The sequence below is a fragment of the Mobula birostris genome, chromosome 2, assembly GCF_030028105.1.
Source record: "Mobula birostris isolate sMobBir1 chromosome 2, sMobBir1.hap1, whole genome shotgun sequence".
NCBI lineage: Eukaryota > Metazoa > Chordata > Chondrichthyes > Myliobatiformes > Myliobatidae > Mobula > Mobula birostris.
In genome coordinates, this window is record NC_092371.1 from 6859072 (window position 1) to 6878613 (window position 19542).

The 19542-nt window shown below is 52.4% G+C and overlaps 1 protein-coding gene across 2 annotated transcripts in view; it reads right to left on the reverse strand.

Annotated features, from left to right (window-relative positions):
- Positions 1–15407, reverse strand: part of flad1 (flavin adenine dinucleotide synthetase 1) — a 48611-nt gene extending 33204 nt beyond the window's left edge. For both annotated transcript variants that reach the window (XM_072281786.1, XM_072281780.1), the window contains exons 1-2: positions 15365–15407; positions 6151–6456 (exon numbers count right to left, since the gene is read on the reverse strand). In XM_072281786.1, coding sequence (XP_072137887.1) covers positions 6151–6315 — 165 coding nt within the window. In that variant the 5' untranslated portion in view covers positions 6316–6456; positions 15365–15407. The remainder of the gene's footprint in view (positions 1–6150; positions 6457–15364) is intronic.
- Positions 15408–19542: the final 4135 nt, after the last annotated feature.

Consider the following 19542-nt stretch of genomic DNA (forward strand, 5'->3'; position numbering starts at 1 on the left):
GGGATAACAGAGACAAGGAGGGGCGTAGGGGCTGGAGGGGGTTACAGAGACAGGGAGGGGTGAAGGGGATGGAGGGGTTTACAGAGACAGGGAGCGGTGTAGGGTCTGGAGGGGGATACAGAGACAGGGAGGGGTGTAGGGGCCGGAGGGGGTTACAGAGACAGGGAGGGGTGTAGTGGCCGGAGGGGATTACAGAGACAGGGAGGGGTGTAGGGGCTGGAGGGGTTTACAGCGATAGGGAGGGGTGTAGGGGATGGAGGGGGTTACAGAGACAGGGAGGGGTTTAGGGGCTGGAGGGGGTTACAGAGACAGGGAGGGGTGTGGGGCTGGTGGGGGTTACAGAGACAGGGAGGTGTGTAGGGGATGGAGAGGGTTACAGAGAAAGGGAGTTGGTGTAGGGCTGGACGGGGTTACAGAGACAGGGAGGGGTGTATGGACTGGAGGGGGTTACAGAGACAGGGAGGGGTGTAGGGGCTGGAGGGGGTTACAGAGACAGGGAGGGGTGTAGGGGCTGGAGGAGGTTACAGAGACAGGGAGGGGTGTAGGGGCTGGAGGGGGTTACAGAGACAGGGAGGGGTGTAGGGGATGGAAGGGTTTACAGAGACAGGGAGGGCTGAAGGGGCTGAAGGGGGTAACAGAGACAGGGAGGGTGTAGGGGCTGGAGGGTTTACAGAGACAGGGAAGGGTGTAGGGGCTGGAGGGGGTTACAGAGACAGGGAGGGGTGTAGCGGCTGGAGGGGATCACAGAGACAGGGAGGGGTGTAGGGGCTGGAGGGGGTTACACAGACTGGGAGGGCTGTAGGGGCCGGAGGAGGTTACAGACACAGGGAGGGGTGTAGGGGTCTGGAGGGGTTATAGAGACTGGGAGGGGTGTAGGGGATGGATGGGGTTACAGGGACAGGGAGGGGTGTAGGGGCTGGAGGGGGTTACAGTGATAGGGAGGGGTGTAGGGGATGGAGGGGATAACAGAGACAGGGAGGGGTATAGAGGCTGGAGGGGATAACAGAGACAGGGAGGGGTGTAGGGACTGGAGGGGGTTACAGAGACGGAGGGGTGTAGAGGCTGGAGGGGTTTACAGAGACAGGGAGGGGTGTAGGGGCTGGAGGGGTTTACAGAGACAGGGAGGGGTGTAGGGGCCGGAGGGGGTTACAGAGACAGGGAGGGGTGATGGGGTGTAGAGGATGGAGGGGGTCACAGAGACAGGGAGGGGTGTAGTGGATGGACGGGGTTACAGAGACAGGGAGGGGTGTAGTGGCTGGATGGGGTTACAGAGACAGGGAGGGGTGTAGTGGCTGGAGGGGGAGGGGGTTACAGAGACAGGGAGGGGTGTAGGGGCTGGAGGGGTTTACAGAGACAGGGAGGGGTGTAGGGGCTGGAGGGGTTTACAGATACAGGGAGGGGTGCAGGGACCGGAGGGGGTTACAGAGACAGGGAGGGGTGATGGGGTGTAGAGGATGGAGGGGGTCACAGAGACAGGGAGGGGTGTAGTGGATGGACGGGGTTACAGAGACAGGGAGGGGTGTAGTGGCGGGAGGGGTGTAGTGGATGGACGGGGTTACAGAGACAGGGAGGGGTGTAGTGGCTGGAGGGGGTTACAGAGACAGGGAGGGGTGTAGTGGCTGGAGGGGGTTACAGTGACAGGGAGGGGTGTAGTATCTGGGGGGGGTTACAGCGACAGGGAGGGGTATAGTGGGTGTAGGGGAAGGAGGGGTTGATAGAGACAGGGAGGGGTGAAGGGGCCGGAGGGGGTTACAGAGACAGGGAGGGGTGAAGGGGCCGGAGGCGGTTACAGAGACAGGGAGGGATGTTGGGGCTGGAGGGGTATACAGAGACAGGGAGGGGTGCAGGGACTGGAGGGGGTTACAGAAACAGGGAGGGGTGTTGGAACTGGAGGGGGTTACAGAGACAGGGAGGGGTGTAGAGGCTGGAGGGGTCACACAGACAGGGAGGGGTGTAGGGGCTGGAGGGGTCACACAGACAGGGAGGGGTGTAGGGGCTGGAGGGGTCACAGACAGGGAGGGGTGTAAGGGCTGGAGGACGTTACAGAGACAGGGAGTGGTGTAGGGGCTGGAGGGGGCTACAGAGACAGGGAGGGGTGTAGGGGCTGGAGGGGTTACAGAGACTGGGAGTGGTGTAGGGGCTGGAGGCGGTTACAGAGACAGGGAGGGATGTTGGGGCTGGAGGGGTATACAGAGACAGGGAGGGGTGCAGGGACTGGAGGGGGTTACAGAAACAGGGAGGGGTGTTGGAACTGGAGGGGGTTACAGAGACAGGGAGGGGTGTAGAGGCTGGAGGGGTCACACAGACAGGGAGGGGTGTAGGGGCTGGAGGGGTCACAGACAGGGAGGGGTGTAAGGGCTGGAGGACGTTACAGAGACAGGGAGTGGTGTAGGGGCTGGAGGGGGCTACAGAGACAGGGAAGGGTGTAGGGGCTGGAGGGGGTTACAGAGACAGGGAGGGGTGTAGCGGCTGGAGGGGATCACAGAGACAGGGAGGGGTGTAGGGGCTGGAGGGGGTTACACAGACTGGGAGGGCTGTAGGGGCCGGAGGAGGTTACAGACACAGGGAGGGGTGTAGGCGTCTGGAGGGGTTACAGAGACAGGGAGGGGTATAGAGGCTGGAGGGGATAACAGAGACAGGGAGGGGTATAGAGGCTGGAGGGGATAACAGAGACAGGGAGGGGTGTAGGGACTGGAGGGGGTTACAGAGATGGGGAGGGGTGTAGGGACTGGAGGGGGTTACAGAGACGGAGGGGTGTACAGGCTGGAGGGGTTTACAGAGACAGGGAGGGCTGTAGGGGCTGGAGGGGTTTACAGATACAGGGAGGGGTGTAGGGGCCGGAGGGGGTTACAGAGACAGGGAGGGGTGATGGGGTGTAGAGGATGGAGGGGGTCACAGAGACAGGGAGGGGTGTAGTGGATGGACGGGGTTACAGAGACAGGGAGGGGTGTAGTGGCTGGATGGGGTTACAGAGACAGGGAGGGGTGTAGTGGCTGGAGGGGGTTACAGAGACAGGGAGGGGTGCAGGGGCTGGAGGGGTTTACAGAGACAGGGAGGGGTGTAGGGGCTGGAGGGGGTTACAGATACAGGGAGGGGTGCAGGGGCCGGAGGGGGTTACAGAGACAAGGAGGGGTGATGGGGTGTAGAGGATGGAGGGGGTCACAGAGACAGGGAGGGGTGTAGTGGATGGACGGGGTTACAGAGACAGGGAGGGGTGTAGTGGCGGGAGGGGTGTAGTGGATGGACGGGGTTACAGAGACAGGGAGGGGTGTAGTGGCTGGAGGGGGTTACAGTGACAGGGAGGGGTGTAGGGGATGGAGGGGGTTACAGAGACAGGGAGGGGTGTAGTGGCTGGAGGGGGTTACAGTGACAGGGAGGGGTGTAGTGGCTGGGGGGGGTTACAGCGACAGGGAGGGGTATAGTGGGTGTAGGGGAAGGAGGGGTTGATAGAGACAGGGAGGGGTGAAGGGGCCGGAGGGGGTTACAGAGACAGGGAGGGGTGAAGGGGCCAGAGGCGGTTACAGAGACAGGGAGGGATGTTGGGGCTGGAGGGGTATACAGAGACAGGGAGGGGTGTTGGAACTGGAGGGGGTTACAGAGACAGGGAGGGGTGTAGAGGCTGGAGGGGTCACACAGACAGGGAGGGGTGTAGGGGCTGGAGGGGTCACAGACAGGGAGGGGTGTAAGGGCTGGAGGACGTTACAGAGACAGGGAGTGGTGTAGGGGCTGGAGGGGGCTACAGAGACAGGGAGGGGTGTAGGGGCGGGAGGGGTGTAGGGGCTGGAGGGGTTACAGAGACTGGGAGTGGTGTAGGGGCTGGAGGGGGCTACAGAGACAGGGAGGGGTGTAGGGGCTGGAGGGGGCTACAGAGACAGGGAGGGGTGTAGGGGCTGGAGGGGGCTACAGAGACAGGGAGGGGTGTAGGGGCTGGAGGGGGTTACAGAGACAGGGAGGGGTGTAGGGCTGGAGGGGGTTACAGAGACAGGAAGGGGTGTAGGGGCGGGAGGGGTGTAAGGGCTGGTGGACGTTACAGAGACAGGGAGTGGTGTAGGGGCTGGAGGGGCTACAGAGACAGGGAGGGGTGTAGGGGCTGCAGGGGCTACAGAGACAGGGAGGGGTGTAGGGGCTGCAGGGGTTACAGAGACAGGGAGTGGTGTAGGGGCTGGAGGGGGCTACAGAGACAGGGAGGGGTGTAGGGGCTGGAGGGGGTTACAGAGACAGGGAGGGGTGTAGGGCTGGAGGGGGTTACAGAGACTGGGAGGGGCGCAGGGACTGGAGGGGGTTACAGAGACAGGGAGGGGCGCAGGGACTGGAGGGGTTTACAGAGACCGGGAGGGGTGTAGGGACTGGAGGGGGTTACAGAGACAGGGAGGGGTGTAGGGACTAGAAGGGGTTACAGAGACAGGGAGGGTTGTAGGGGCTGGAGGGGTCACAGAGACAGGGAGGGGTGTAGGGGCTGGAGGGGTCACAGAGACAGGGAGGGGTCTAGGGGCTGGAGGGGTCACAGAGACAGGGAGGGGTGTAGGGGATGGAGGGGGTCACAGAGACAGGGAGGGGTGTAGTGGCTGCAGGGTGTTACAGAGACAGGGAGGGGTGTAGGGGCTGGAGGGGGTTACAGAGACTGGGAGGGGTGTAGGGGATGGAGGGGGTTACAGAGACAGGGAGGGGTGTAGGGGATGGAGGAGGTTACAGAGACAGGGAGGGGTGTAGGGGATGGAGGAGGTTACAGAGACAGAGAGGGGTGTAGGGGCTGGGGGGGTTACAGCGACAGGGAGGGGTGTGTACGGGATGGAGGGGGTCACAGAGACAGGGAGGGGTGTAGTGGGTGTAGGGGACGGAGAGGTTTACAGAGACAGGGAAGGGTGAAGGGGCCGGAGGAGGTTACAGAGACAGGGAGGGGTGAAGAGGCCGGATTGGTTTACAGAGACAGGGAGGGGTGAAGGGGCCAGAGGGGTTTCCAGAGACAGGGAGGGGTGAAGGGGCCGGAGGGGTTTACAGAGACAGGGAGGGGTGAAGGGGCCGGAGGGGGTTACAGAGACAGGGAGGGGTGAAGGTGCCGGAGGGGGTTACAGAGACAGGGAGGGGTGAAGGGGCCGGAGAGGGTTACAGAGACAGAGAGGAATGTTGGGGCTGGAGGGGTATACAGAGACAGGGAGGGGTGCAGGGACTGGAGGGGGTTACAGAGACAGGGAGGGGTGTTGGAACTGGAGGGGGTGACAGAGACAGGGAGGGGTGGAGGGGGTGACAGAGACAGGGAGGGGTGTAGGGGCTGGAGGGGTCACACAGACAGGGAGGGGTGTAGGGGCTGGAGGGGTCACACAGACAGGGAGGGGTGTAGGGGCTGGAGGGGTCACACAGACAGGGAGGGGTGTAGGGGCTGGAGGACGTTACAGAGACAGGGAGTGGTGTAGGGCTGGAGGGGGGTACAGAGACAGAGAGGGGTGTAGGGACTGGAGGGGGTTACAGAGACAGGGAGGGGTGTAGGGCTGGAGGGGTCACAGAGACAGGGAGGGGTGTAGGGCTGGAGGGGGTCACAGAGACAGGGAGGGGTGTAGGGGCTGGAGGGGGTTACAGAGACAGGGAGGGGTGTATGGCTGGAGGGGGTCACAGAGACAGGGAGGGGTGTAGGGGCTGGAGGGGGTCACAGAGACAGGGAGGGGTGTAGGGGCTGGAAGGGGTTACAGAGACAGGGAGGGGTGTAGGGCTGGAGGGGGTCACAGAGACAGGGAGGGGTGTAGGGCTGGAGGGGGTTACAGAGACAGGGAGGGGTGTAGGGGCTGGAGGGGGTTACAGAGACAGGGAGGGGTGTAGGGGTTGGAGGGTGTCACAGAGACAGGGAGGGGTGAAGGGGCTGGAAGGAAGGAATGGTTGGAGGGCAGGGAGAGGGATTGAGAGGGGGAGGATGTGGACGGGTCCTGGGAGAGCTCGGGGAAGGGGATACTGGGAGGGGAGGATAGTGGGGAAGTGTGATGAAGATGGGGAGATGAAGGTGGGAACAGGTAGGGGAGGAGGAGGAGGCTCTCCAGGAGATGTTAATCATCCCATGACATCTCCCTGGAGGGAGGGGCGGAGGGAAGAGAGGAGGGAAGTAGAGGAGGAAGGTGGAGCAGAGGGTGGGGATGGGGGGGGAGGGGCGGGCAGCATGTGTACCTTTAAGATCTCATCTCCAATGATGATGATCCCAGCTGTGACGGTGCGGCGTTCCCGGTTTCCCGAGGTGTCAGCGGCATCAGTGCTGCCCTCCATTGCCAGCAGGTGATGACGCAGTCTCTCCAGTCGGACGACGTTCCGCAGCACCCTGGAACCGCGATGCATCAATCCCGGGGGGAGGTGGGGCAGGTCTGCTGGGATTCACTTCGGCCTCTTGCGTGAGGGTCACGGCGCTGTCCAGCGAGGGACTGTCCACCGGTGTCCGTCTGCACCCACTTGCTGCAGTCTGCTGCGTAACTGCAAAGTCTACAGAGGGGTTGAACAGAACAGAGTACAGCACAGGAACAGGCCCTTCGGCCCACCACGCTATGCTATCAAACCAGAAGTACTGCTGGACAGCACTGTGATGTAGTGGTTTGTATAATGCTTGACACAGCCAGCCATCGCCCCTCGGATTCAATTCCCGCCACGGTCAGCAAGGAGCCTGCGCGTTCTCTCTGTGACCGTATGGATTTCCTCCTGGTGCTCTGGTTTCATCCCACATTCCAAAGATGTCCGGGTTAGGGTCAGTGAGTTGTGGGCCTGCTACACTGACACCTGAACACTTGCAGGCTGCCCCCAGCACAACCACAAACTGTGCTGGTTGTTGACGCACACCACGCCTTTCACTGTATGTTTTAATGTTTGGATGTATGTGTGACAAATAAAGCTAACCTTTAAGAGCTTTAACTTTTAACAAAATGAATCCCTTCTGCCTGCACAACGTCCATATCCTTCCATACCCTGCACATTCACATTCCTATCAAAGAGCCTATTTAATAAAAGAGTAAAAGAGAGGCGAGAATAGATATCAGATTGCTGGAAAATAATACTGGTGAGATAGCAATAGGTTCAAGGAAATGGTGGACGAACTGAATAAATATTTTGCATCAGTCTTCACCGTGGAAGACACTAGCAGTGTGTCAGAAGTTCGAGAGTGTCAGAGGGCAGAAGTGAGTGAAGTTGCTACTATGAAGGAGAAGGTGTTTTGGAAGCTGAAAGATCTGAAGGTGAATAAGTCACATGGACCACACCCCAGGTCTGAAAGAAGTGGCTGGAGAGATTGTGGAGGTATGAGTACTGATCTTTCATAATCAATAGATTTTGGAATGGTTCCGAAGGACTGGAAAATTGCAAGTGTTAACTCTACTTTTCAAGAAGGGAGGGAGGCAGAAGAAAGGAAATTATAGGCCAGTTAGCCTGACCTCAGTGGCTGGGAAGACGTTGGAGTCGATTGTTAAGGATGAGGCTTCAGGGTAGCTGGAGACACATGGCGAAATAGGCCAGAGTCAGGCAACACACACAAATCGCTGGAGAAATTCAGCAGGACGGGCAGCTGCTACGGAAAAGAGCACAGTCGACCCTTCATCAGGGCTGGAGGAGAAGATGAAGAGTCAGAGTAAGAAAGCAGGAGGAGGGGAGGAAGAAACACACGGTGAAACTGGGAGGGGGGAGGGGGGAGAGGGGTGAAGTAAAGAGCTGGGAAGTTGATTGGTGAGAGATACGGGGCTGGAGAAGGGGGAATCTAATAGGAGAGAATGGAAGGCCATGGAAGAAAGAAAAGGGGGAAGAGCACTGGAAGGAGGGAGGTAATGGGCAGGTAAGGAGACAAAGTGAGAGGGAAACGGGAATGGGGAACGGTGGGGGGGGGGCATTACTGGAAGTTTGAGAAATCGATATTCATGCCATCAAGTTGGAAGCTACCCAGACAGAATATAAGGTGTCGCTCCTCCAATCTGAGTGTGGCCTCATCATGACGGTAGAGGAGGCCGTGGAACGACATATCAGAACGGGATTGGGAAGTGGAATTAAAATGGATGGCCACTGGGAGATCCCGGTCCTTCTGGCAGACGGAGCATAGGTGCTTGGCAAAGTGGTCTCTCCTTCTGCTTTGGGTCTCACCGATATACAGGAGGCCACACTGGGAACATCGGATACAGTAGGTGACCCCAACAGACTCAAGGTAGAGGGACATCCATTTAGAACTGAGATGAGGAGGAATTTCTTCAGCCAGAGAGTGGTGAATCTGTGGAATTCTTTGCCACAGGCAGCTGTGCAGGCCAGGTCATTGGGTGCATTTAAAGCAGAGGTTGATAGGTTCTTGATTAGTCAGCGTGTGAAAGGTTACGGGGAAAAAGCAGGAGAATGGGGTTGAGAGGGAAAATGGATCAGCCACGATAAAATGGTGGAGCAGACTACGGGGGCCGAATGGCCTTTAATATCTCTATCCTACAGTGTCATAGAACACCACAGCCACAGGAGAAAAACAAGCCATTTGGCCCATCTTGTCAGTGTTGGCATGATCTTCTGTCTAATCCTTTCATTTCCTGCATATTCAAGTCTTCAACAACTCTGTCGTATGGACTCATGAAATACAACAGCCCCAAAACAGGCCCTTCAGCCCAACTAGTCCATGCCAGCCTGTAGTTCCATCTTCCTGCACCTATGCAAACTCCTAGTTTCAGACTTACACCACCTTCTGAGAGAGTAAGTTCTCCGTTGGTCTCCCTGAATCATTTCACCGTTCCCCTTAAACCACTGACTTCTGTTTCTAGCCTCACCCAACCTGAGGGAAAAAGCCTGCAAGTAATCTAGAAGGTGAAAGGGGAGAGGTTTAATACGAATCTGAGGGGCAACTTTTTTACACCCAGAGGGTGGTCGGTCCGTGGAACAAGCTGCCAGGCAAAGTGGTTGAGGCAATTAGTTTAACAATGTTTAAAGGCTCTTGGACAGGTACACGGATGGGAAAGGTTTAGAGGGATACGGACGGGTACACGGATAGGAAAGGTTTAGAGGGATACGGACAGGTACACGGATAGGAAAGGTTTAGAGGGATACGGACAGGTACACAGATAGGAAAGGTTTAGAGAGAAACGGACAGGTACACGGATAGGAAAGGTTTAGAGGGATACGGACAGGTACACGGATAGGAAAGGTTTAGAGGGATACGGACAGGTACACGGATAGGAAAGGTTTAGAGGGATGTGGTCAGGTACACGGATAGGAAAGGTTTAGAGGGATACGGACAGGTACACGGATAGGAAAGGTTTAGAGGGAGATGGACAGGTACATGGATAGGAAAGGTTTAGAGGGATACGGACAGGTACACGGATAGGAAAGGTTTAGAAGGATATGGACGGGTACACGGATAGGAAAGGTTTAGAGGGATATGGACAGGGACACGGATAGGAAAGGTTTAGAGGGATACGGACAGGTACACGGATAGGAAAGGGTTAGAGGGATACGGACGGGTACACGGATAGGAAAGGTTTAGAGGGATACGGACAGGTACACGGATAGGAAAGGGTTAGAGGGATACGGACGGGTACACGGATAGGAAAGGTTTAGAGGGATACGGACAGGTACACGGATAGGAAAGGTTTAGAAGGATAAGGACGGGTACACGGATAGGAAAGGTTTAGAGGGATACGGACAGGTACACGGATAGGAAAGGTTTCGAGGGATACGGACCGGTACACGGATAGGAAAGGTTTAGAGGGATACGGACAGGTACGCGGATAGGAAAGGTTTAGAGGGATGTGGACAGGTACACAGATAGGAACGGTTTAGAGAGAAACGGACAGGTACACGGATAGGAAAGGTTTAGAGGGATACGGACAGGTACACGGATAGGAAAGGTTTAGAGGGATGTGGTCAGGTACACGGATAGGAAAGGTTTGGAGGGATATGGACAGGTACACGGATAGGAAAGGTTTAGAGGGATATGGACGGGTACACGGATAGGAAAGGTTTAGAGGGATATGGACAGGTACACGGATAGGAAAGGTTTAGAGGGACACGGACAGGTACACGGATAGGAAAGGTTTAGAGGGATACGGACAGGTACACGGATAGGAAAGGGTTAGAGGGATACGGACAGGTACACGGATAGGAAAGGTTTAGAGGGATACGGACAGGTACACGGATAGGAAAGGTTTAGAGGGATATATCAAATGTATCTAACTCAGGCCACTTGCTTTGTTCTATCCCACTGCTCCCTCACTGCACCACCACACTGCCAATGAAGAACAGCAGGACACTCGGCCCCTCCCCTGCCTGCTATCCCATAAGATAACGGCATGATTTGCAACATTTCACCCCTTCGTCCTTCAAAACACTGCTGCCATGAAGGAAAAGTCTCACAGGCAGAGCCAGAAAAAAAGTTTACCTCGTTTCCGCCCTAGTTCTCGATTAACATAGTCCAGGGACTGAGAAAAAACATTGCAGGGAGCATCTGTGCGCGATCAAACACATTGTTTTATTCATAATGTGAATTACACTAAGTGGCCACTTTACTGGTACTTCCAATACCTAATAAAGTGGCCTCTGAGTGTGTTGTGGTCTTCTGCTGCTGTAGCCCATCCAATTCAAGGTTCGACATGTTGAGCATTCAGAGATGCTCTTCTGCACACCACTGTTGTAATGTGTGGTTATTTTAGTTGTTGCTGCCTTCCTGTCAGCTTGAACCAGTCTGACCTTCTCCACTGAGCTCTCATTAACAAGGAGTTTTCACCCACAGAACTGTCAACAGAATACAGAAGAGCACAGCACAGTAACAGGCCTTTAGCCCAATGCTGCATTATCTGCAAACTCACTAACCCGCTCTTCAACATCTCTCTTTAAGAAGGGAAATTCCTGGGAACTGTAGACCGGTGAGTCTCACGTCAGTTGTGGGGAAATTGGTGGAGAAAATTCTTAGGGATGGGATATATCAGCATTTGGAAATCCATGGCCTGATTAGGAAGAGCCAGCAACTTGACTGAGTTTTTTGACAAGGTGACGAGAGATTGATTAAGGTAGATTACTGGATATTGTCTGCGTGGATTGCAGTAAGGTGTGTGACAAAATCCCCCACGGGAGGCTAATCCAGAAGATTAAGATGCATGGGGTCTGAGACAAATTGGCTGTTTGGATTCAGAATTGGTTTACGCATAGCAGACAGAGGGTAGTGGTCAAAGGGACATATTCCACTGGAGGTCTGTGATCAGTGGGGTTCCACAGGGATCTGAGCTGGGACCTCTGCTGTTTGTGATGTAAACAGAACATAGACCAGTACAGCACAGGAACAGGCCATTCGGCCCACAGTGTTGTGCCCACCCAGCTAAAAAGCAAATCAAAAACACCTGAACTCTAATAATAATGTCCGTATCCCAGACAGCCATCTGTCTATCCAAACGTCTCTTATAAGGACCTCTAATGTATTTGCTTCCACCACCACATCAGGCAGCACATTCCAGACATTCGTGACTCTGAGTAAAAACTTACCCCTCACATCCCCCTTGAACCTGCCCCCTCTCACCTTCAATGCATGCCCTCTGGTGTTAGACATTTCAACCCTGGGAAACAGATACTCCCTGTCCAATCTATCTAAGCCCCCCATAATCATGTGAACCTCTATTAGATCTCCCCTCACCCTACGCCGTTCCAGAGAAAACCATCCAGGTTTACCCAGCCTCTTGTGATAGCACTTGTGCTCTAAACTAGACAGCATCCTGGAGAACTTCTTCAAACCCTCAACATCCTTCCTGCAGCAGGGTGACCAGAACTGTATGCAATACTCCAGATGTGGCCTAAACTGAGTTTTATAAAGTTGCAACATAACTCCTTGACTTTTGAACTCAATGCCTCGACTAATAAAAGCAAGTATTCTACAAGCCTTCTGAACCACCTTATCGATCTGTGTAGCCGCTTTCAAGGAGCTATTAACTTCAATCTCAAGGTCTCTCTGCTCAGCAACACTGTTAAGGTTCTCCTTCCCACTCTTCCCCCACATCCCTTATAGGGCCTCTGCCCCTTCCCTCTACAGTCCTGACGAAGGGTTCCAGCTCGAAACGTCGATCGATTGTTTCCACGGACGCTGCCCGACCTGCTGAGTTCCTTCAGCGTGTTGTGAGTGTTGCTTTGACCCCAGCATCTGCAGAGTATTTTGTGTTTACTGTTAAGGATCTTGCCCTTCAGAGTGTACTGTCTCCTTGCATTTGCCCTGCCAAGCTGCAACACCTCACATTTCTCTGGGTTAAACTCCATCTGCCATTTCTCAGCCCATATTTAAAACTGATCTATTTTGTGCTGTATTCTATCCACAGCTCCACCAATCTTGGTATCATCCGCAAATTTACTAACCCACCCATCTACATCTTCATCCAGGCAGCATCCTGTATTAAAAATCATAAACAGCAGAGGTCCCAGCACAGATCCCTGTGGAACCCCATTAATTGCAGACCACTACCCTCTGTCTGCTATGCATAAGCCAGTTCTGAACCCTAACAGCCAATTCGCCGTGGACCCCATGCATCTTAATCTTCTGGATTAGCCTCCCATGAGGGGCTTTGGCAAACACCTTACTACAATCTATGTAGACAACATCCAGTAATCTACCTTAATCAATCTCACTTGTCACCTTGTCAAAAAACTCACAGGTTGGTAGGGCACAACCAGCCACGCACAAAGCCATGGGTTTCCAAATGCATATATATCTTATCCCTAAGAATCTTCTTCAGCAATTTCCCTACGACTGGTGTGAAACTCACCGGTCTATAGTTTCCAGGATTTTTCCTTGTTCCCTTTTTGAATAGAGGTATAACATTAGCCACTCACCGAGCTAAAGAGGACACAAAGACACTGGTCAAGGACTCAGCAATCTCGTATCTTGCCTCCCTCAATAACCTGGGGTAAATCCCATCAGGCCATGGGGACTTATCCACCTAATATTCATTAGGAGGCCCAACACTTCCTCCTCCTTGGCCTTTAAACGGCCTGACTGTTGCTGATTGGACGTTTCTTGTTTCTTGCACCATTCTCAGTAAACTCTAGAGTCCGTTGTGTGTGAAGCTCCCAGGAGATGTCCCAGATACTCAAGCCACCACGTCTGGCACCAACAATCATTCCACAGTCAAAGTCAATTAGATCACATTTCTTCCCCATTCTGATGTTTGGTCTGAACAACAACTGAACCTCTTGACCATGTCTGCATGCTTTTATGCAAAGAGTTGCTGCCACATGATTGGCTGATTAGATATTTGCATTAATGAGCAGGTGTACAGCAGTTGGAAGTTATGTTGCAGCTCTATAAAACTCTGGTTAGGTCATGTCTGGAGTGTTTCATTCAGTTCTGGTCTCCCTGTCACAGGAAGGACGTGGGGGCTTTGGAGAGGACGCAGAACAGGTCACCAGGACACTGCCTGGATTAGAGGGCGTGAGCTAGGAGAAGTTGGACAAACTTGGGCTGATTTTTTCTGGAGTGGTGGAGGCTGACGGGAGACCTGACAGAGGTTTGTAAGATTACAAGTAAACAGCCTTTGCCTTTTACCCAGGGTTGAAATGTCAAACACCAGAGGGCATGCGTTTAAGGTGAGAAGTGGCAAGTTTAAAGGCGATGTGAGTGGCAAGCTTTTACCACATAGAGTGGTGGGTGCTGAAATGTGCTGTCAGGGATGGTGGTACAGGCAAGTATGACAGAGGCATTTAAGGGGGTCTTAGAGAGAACATTAATGCGCAGCAAATTGAAGGATATGGGTATTGTGTAGACAGAAGGGATTTGTTCAGTTGGACATTTGACTACTAGTTTAATTAGTTCAGCACAATTTTGTGGGCCACGTGGCTTGTTTCCGTGCTGTATGACTCTGAAACTTTTGAGATGATGACAAGATATGTAAACACAAGAGATTCTGCAGATGCTGAGAGTCTAGAGCAAGTCACATACACAATGCTGTAAAGAACTCAGCAGGTCAGGCAACATCTGTGGAAGTCGATGGGTTCATTCCCTTCCTGACCTGCTGAGTCCTCCAGCGTTTTGTGTGATTACAAGGTATGTGTTGTGTAGTGCCAGACTCCGGAAGCCTCCAAATGAATCTCCATAACTGTGTGTGTGTGACTGTCTCTGAGGTTTGCATATTTTCACTGTGATCACATAATTTCCCGATACAGATGAACAGGTGGGGAGCAGAGGGATATGGACAACGTGCAAGCCGATGGGATTCATTAGGACTGGCAGGAGGGTCAGCACAAAGCTCACTGGCTGAAGGGCCTGTTGCTCTGCATTCCTCATCAGGCCTTGTTGCCTGTACAGATAACACTGTACGTATTTGTTCTCTCACAGGTTCGGCAGCACCACCATTGATAACCAATGGGGTAGCACAGTGGGTAAAGTGATGCCTCACAGCCCCAGAGACCTTGTTCATCCACCTCCTTGTGTCTATATGTATGCGTATTGTGTGTGTGTGTGTGTGTGTGTGTGTGTGTGTGCGTGCGTGTGTGTGTCTGTATCTCTCTCTCTCTCTGAGACACACATGGGAACAGTTTACAGGGAAAACTAGTGCAGGGTAGGATTGTTCCAACTAGATGGACCAAATAGCTGCTTTCTACTGCTGTTAGAGAAAATGGAATCCCTGACAAGTGTACAGCTCACCTACAGAGCCACCCTGTGGCAAAAGCTGGGCATCGTTTATACTCCAGTCAAGTGAACTCACGAATTCCTGTGAATGTAAATCTACCATCCTCACCTCTGTGACTCGACCAGCCTCTACAGCCCTTTGGCTCCTACACCCCTCCCCATCTCTGTGACCCCCTCTGGGTCCTACACCCCTCCCCATCTCTGTGACCCCCTCTGGGTCCTACACCCCTCCCCATCTCTGTGACCCCCTCTGGGTCCTACACCCCTCCCCATCTCTGTGACCCCCTCTGGGTCCTACACCCCTCCCCATCTCTGTGACCCCCTCTGGGTCCTACACCCCTCCCATTCTCTGTGACCCCCTCTGGGCCCTACACCCCTCCCCATCTCTGTGACCCCTTCCGGCCCCTCCATCCTTCTCCCGTCTGTGACTCTCTCCAGCCCCTCCCCCTCCCCCGCCTCTACAGCCCTCCGATCCCTGCACCCTTCCGTGTCTCTAGCCTCAAATATCTCTCTACACTCTGATCCGTCTTCAGATGACCCGACCCCGAATCCCGCAAACTTCCCTGACCCCCTCTCTCATCGGAAATACTCCTCAGACCTTCACTACCCTATTTAAAGAGATTTACTTTTCTAATCCTTTCTGAAAGCATCTTTGGACTCTTCTCCATTTTAAATGTGCTGTACTATATTGCAGCCTGTTACCAGGTTTGCCTATATGTAATAAAAACTGTGGACGCATACACCGCCGAACACCCGCCATCCCCCTCCAGTGCCACCACTCACCTGCAGAGCTGCCCCTCACTCTAACTTGCTCCTTCCTCTCCCCTCCCACCAGGGCCACCTTCTCTATCGCCATTGGCAGATCCGCCAGTCAATCCGCCCTCCGCCGCTGCGCGATTGGTCTGACGTCACCGCAGCGGCGACCAGCAGTTTAGATGACGACCCCCATTGATCTGACGAGCAGCGTTACGCTGAAAGTGCGCCGTGTGGATCCGCGGCGCGTTTGCTTCTGGTTCCGAGAGCGAACCTGGGAGTCCCAAATTTGTTATTTAGAGAAAGACCAAAGAAATGTTTTTCTTTTCGTTTTCTTTCTGCGAAGAAGAACGCTGAACATTTGTGTTATCTTTCAAAGATGGAATTACGATGCAGTACCTATCAGTGTACCTCATAGTTTGGTGGCATGCTTGCCACAGTCATGGTCAGCAACAGTAACTGTGAGCCTTTTCAAGTTAGATCAGGAGTAAAACAGGGATGCGTGATTACCCCCAACTTTGTTCACCATCTTCATTGCGACAATCATCCACATTATCAAGGACGACCTACCCCCAGGAATCGAAATTGTCTACAAGAACAGATGGCAGACTTTTCAATCTTTGCCCGTCTCAAGTCCAAAAACAAGACATCCACGAGTTCCCTCATCGAGTTCCAATACTCAGATGATAACAGTGTTGCAGCTCTTTCAGAAAACCACCTACAACAGATTCTGACTGCCTTCAACCATGCATACACAAAAATTGGATTTGCCATCAATTCCAAGAAGACTCAGATCATCTATCAACCGTCACCAATTGAGACAAATCAGATAGAACCGACAATTCAACTTGGCGAAACAACCCTGGAAAACGTGGACCACTTTCCATATCTTGGAAGTCACCTCTCCTCCAATGTCGACCTTAATGACGAGATCCAACATCGTCTTAAATGCGCTGGGACAGTTTTTGGACATCTCCAAACAAGAGTCATTCATGATCGTGACATCCGAACAGACACCAAAATGTTAGTGTACAAAGCAGTGGTAATCCCAAAGCTCCTGTATGTTTCAGAAACCTGGACAACATACCGACGACATCTGAAGGCACTTGAAAAGTTCCATCAACGCTGTCTTCGAAACATCTTAAATATCAGCTGGGAAGATAGAAGAACCAACGTCAGTGTACTAAATGAAGCAAAAACAACAAGTATTGAAGCCTACGTCATCAAGAACCAACTAAGATGGAGCAGTCATGTTGTTCCGATGAAAGACAAACGTCTGCCGAAACAAATCTTCTACTCCCAGCTTAAAGAAGGCAAACGTAAAAGAGGCGGATAACAGAAGAGATTCAAAGACATCTTAAAAAAGCCAACGTGAAGAAATGTATCATTGACATCAACAATTGGGAAACCAATGCCAAGGACAGGAAACTCCGGCAAGCCATCATCCAAGAAGGAACAGCAACTTTCGAAGCCAACAGATGTGCAGAATTAGAAGGAAAGAGAAGAAAATGGAAAGAGAGGCAGCAACAACCAAAGCCCGATCTGCCATCTGGAACTACCTGCCCTGAATGCGGAAGAACTTTCAAAGCCAAGACTGGACTCATAAGCCACTTGAAAGCCCATAAGTAGATCAACAGAACGAGGACCAGCATCCTCGACCTCGAGGGATAGCCACGATGAGTTTGGTGTGTTCTCACATATAGAGAAGATGTGACATTTTTGTCATTCTGTTAATCTTTGTATGTAGGTTTTTCATTGTATTGCACTTTTTGTTCTACTGTGAATGCCTGTAAGAAAATGAATCTGAGGGTACTATATGTACTTTGATAATAAATTTACTTTAAACTTTAAATTATATTAAATCTCAAACCAGTTGTTACCACAGGTATGATCTCTGGAAAGCTACCTCACGGGTGGTGACAATTCCACAACAAGCCTGAATCAATGAAGGATGATCGAAAGGTGTGACAGGACTTAAATGCTATCACCTCAAGCAACATAGGTGATAACAAGGCCTCACTTCCAGTTGAGCTCAATGTCTACTAAGCTCGCTTTTACTGTCTGCACGTGGAGGAACCATCACAAACTCCCAAGGCCCTTGATGATCTTGTGATTTCAGTCTCTGAGGCCTGTGTGAGAGCACCCTTTCAGGAGTGTGAACCCACAGAAAGCATCCAGCCCAGATGGGACACCTGCCTGATCAACTGGCTGGAGTGTTCACTGAGATCTTTAACTTCTCGCTTTGGCAGTCTGAGGTTCCCGCTGCTTTAAGCAGGGTTTAACCTACCTCGATGACATTGTCCAGTAGCACTGACATCCACAGGGATGAGGTATTTCGAGGGGTTGGAGATGAAACTTACCAACTCCTGCCTCAGAAGCGGCTTGGATCCGCTCCAATTTGCCTACGGCAGAACAGGACCACAGCAGATGCCATTTCGTTGGCTCTCCACTCAACTCTGGAACAGCTTGACAGCACAGAAGCATACATCAGGAGGTTCTTTATTGACTACAGCTTGGCAGTTAATACTATCATCCCCTCAAAACTAATCAATAAGCTTCCAAGACCTTGGCCTCAATACCACCTTATACAATTTGGTCTTCAATTTCCTCACTTGCAGACCCCAGTCAGTTCGGATTGGTAACAGTATCTCCTCCACCATCTCCCTCAGCACAGGTGCACCACAGAACTGCGTGCTTTGCCCCCTGCTCTACACGCTTTATACTTATGATTGTGAGGCTAAGCCCAACTCCAATGCCAATTTCAAGCTGATGACACCACTGTCGTCGGCCGAATCAAAGGTGGCGAGGAATCAGCATATCTGAGGGAGGTTGAAAATCTGGCTGCGTGGTGCCAGCAAGACCAAGGAGGTAACTTCACGGGGAGGAAACCGGAGGTCCATGAACCGTCCTCATTGGGGTATCAGAGGAGAGTGGCAGCAACTTTAAATTCCTCAGTACTTTCACTTCAGAGGATTTGTCCTGGGCCCAGCACAGAAATCACGAAAGAAGCACAGCAGTGCCTCTACTTCCTTAGAAGTTTGCAAAGATTCAGCTGACGTGTAAAACTCTGACAAACTCCTAATGATGTGTGGTGCAGAGTACATTGCAACACGGCCTGGTATGGAGACACCAATGCCCTTGACTGGAAAATCCTACAAAAAGTAGTCGATTCGGCCCAGTCCATCCTGGGTAAAGCCCTTCCCACCACCGAATACATCTACATGGAGCATTGTCGCAGGTAAGTAACATCCATCATCAGGGACCCCCACCACCTGGAAGGTGGTACAGGAGCCTCAGGACTCACACCACCAGGTTTAGGAACAGTTATTACCCCTCAACCATCAGGCTCTTGAACCAAAGGGACTTAACTTCACTCGCCCCATCACTGAACAGTTCCCACAACCTATGGATTCACTTTCAAGGACTCTTCACCTCCTGTTCTCAATATTTATTGCTTATTTATTTATTATTAGATTAGATTATGAGGACACTCAGTCCTCGTTTATTGTCATTTAGAAATGCATGTATTAAAAATGATACAATGTTCCTCCACAATGATATCACAAGTATCACAAGAAACACAGGACTAAAACTGATAAAACCACATAATAGTCGGGTCTCTAACTTCCGCTAATGAACATTGACTTCTCTAACTTCTGCTAATGCCCCACCTCACCCTCGTACCCCATCCGTTATTTATTTATATACACACATTCTTTCTCTCTCTCTCCTTTTTCTCCCTCTGTCCCTCTGACTATACCCCTTGCCCATCCTCTGGGTTTCTTTCCCCCCTCCCCCTTTTCCTTCTCCCTGAGCCTCCTGTCCTATGATCCTCTCATATCCCTTTTGCCAAACAACTGTCCAGCTCTTGGCTCCATCCCTCCCCCTCCTGTCTTCTCCTATCATTTTGGATCTCCCCCGCCCCCTCCCACTTTTAAATCTCTTACTAGCTCTTCCTTCAGTTAGTCCTGACGAAGGGTCTCGGCCTGAGACATCGACTGTACCTCTTCCTGGAGATGCTGCCTGGCCTGCTGCGTTCACCAGCAACTTTGATGTGTGTTGCTTAAAACCACATAATTATAACATATAGTTACAACAGTGCGAAGCAATACCATAATTTGATGAAGAGCAGACCATGGGCACGGTAAACAAAAGTCTCAAAGTCCGATAGTCCTATCATCTCACGCAGGCAGCAGAAGGGAGAAACT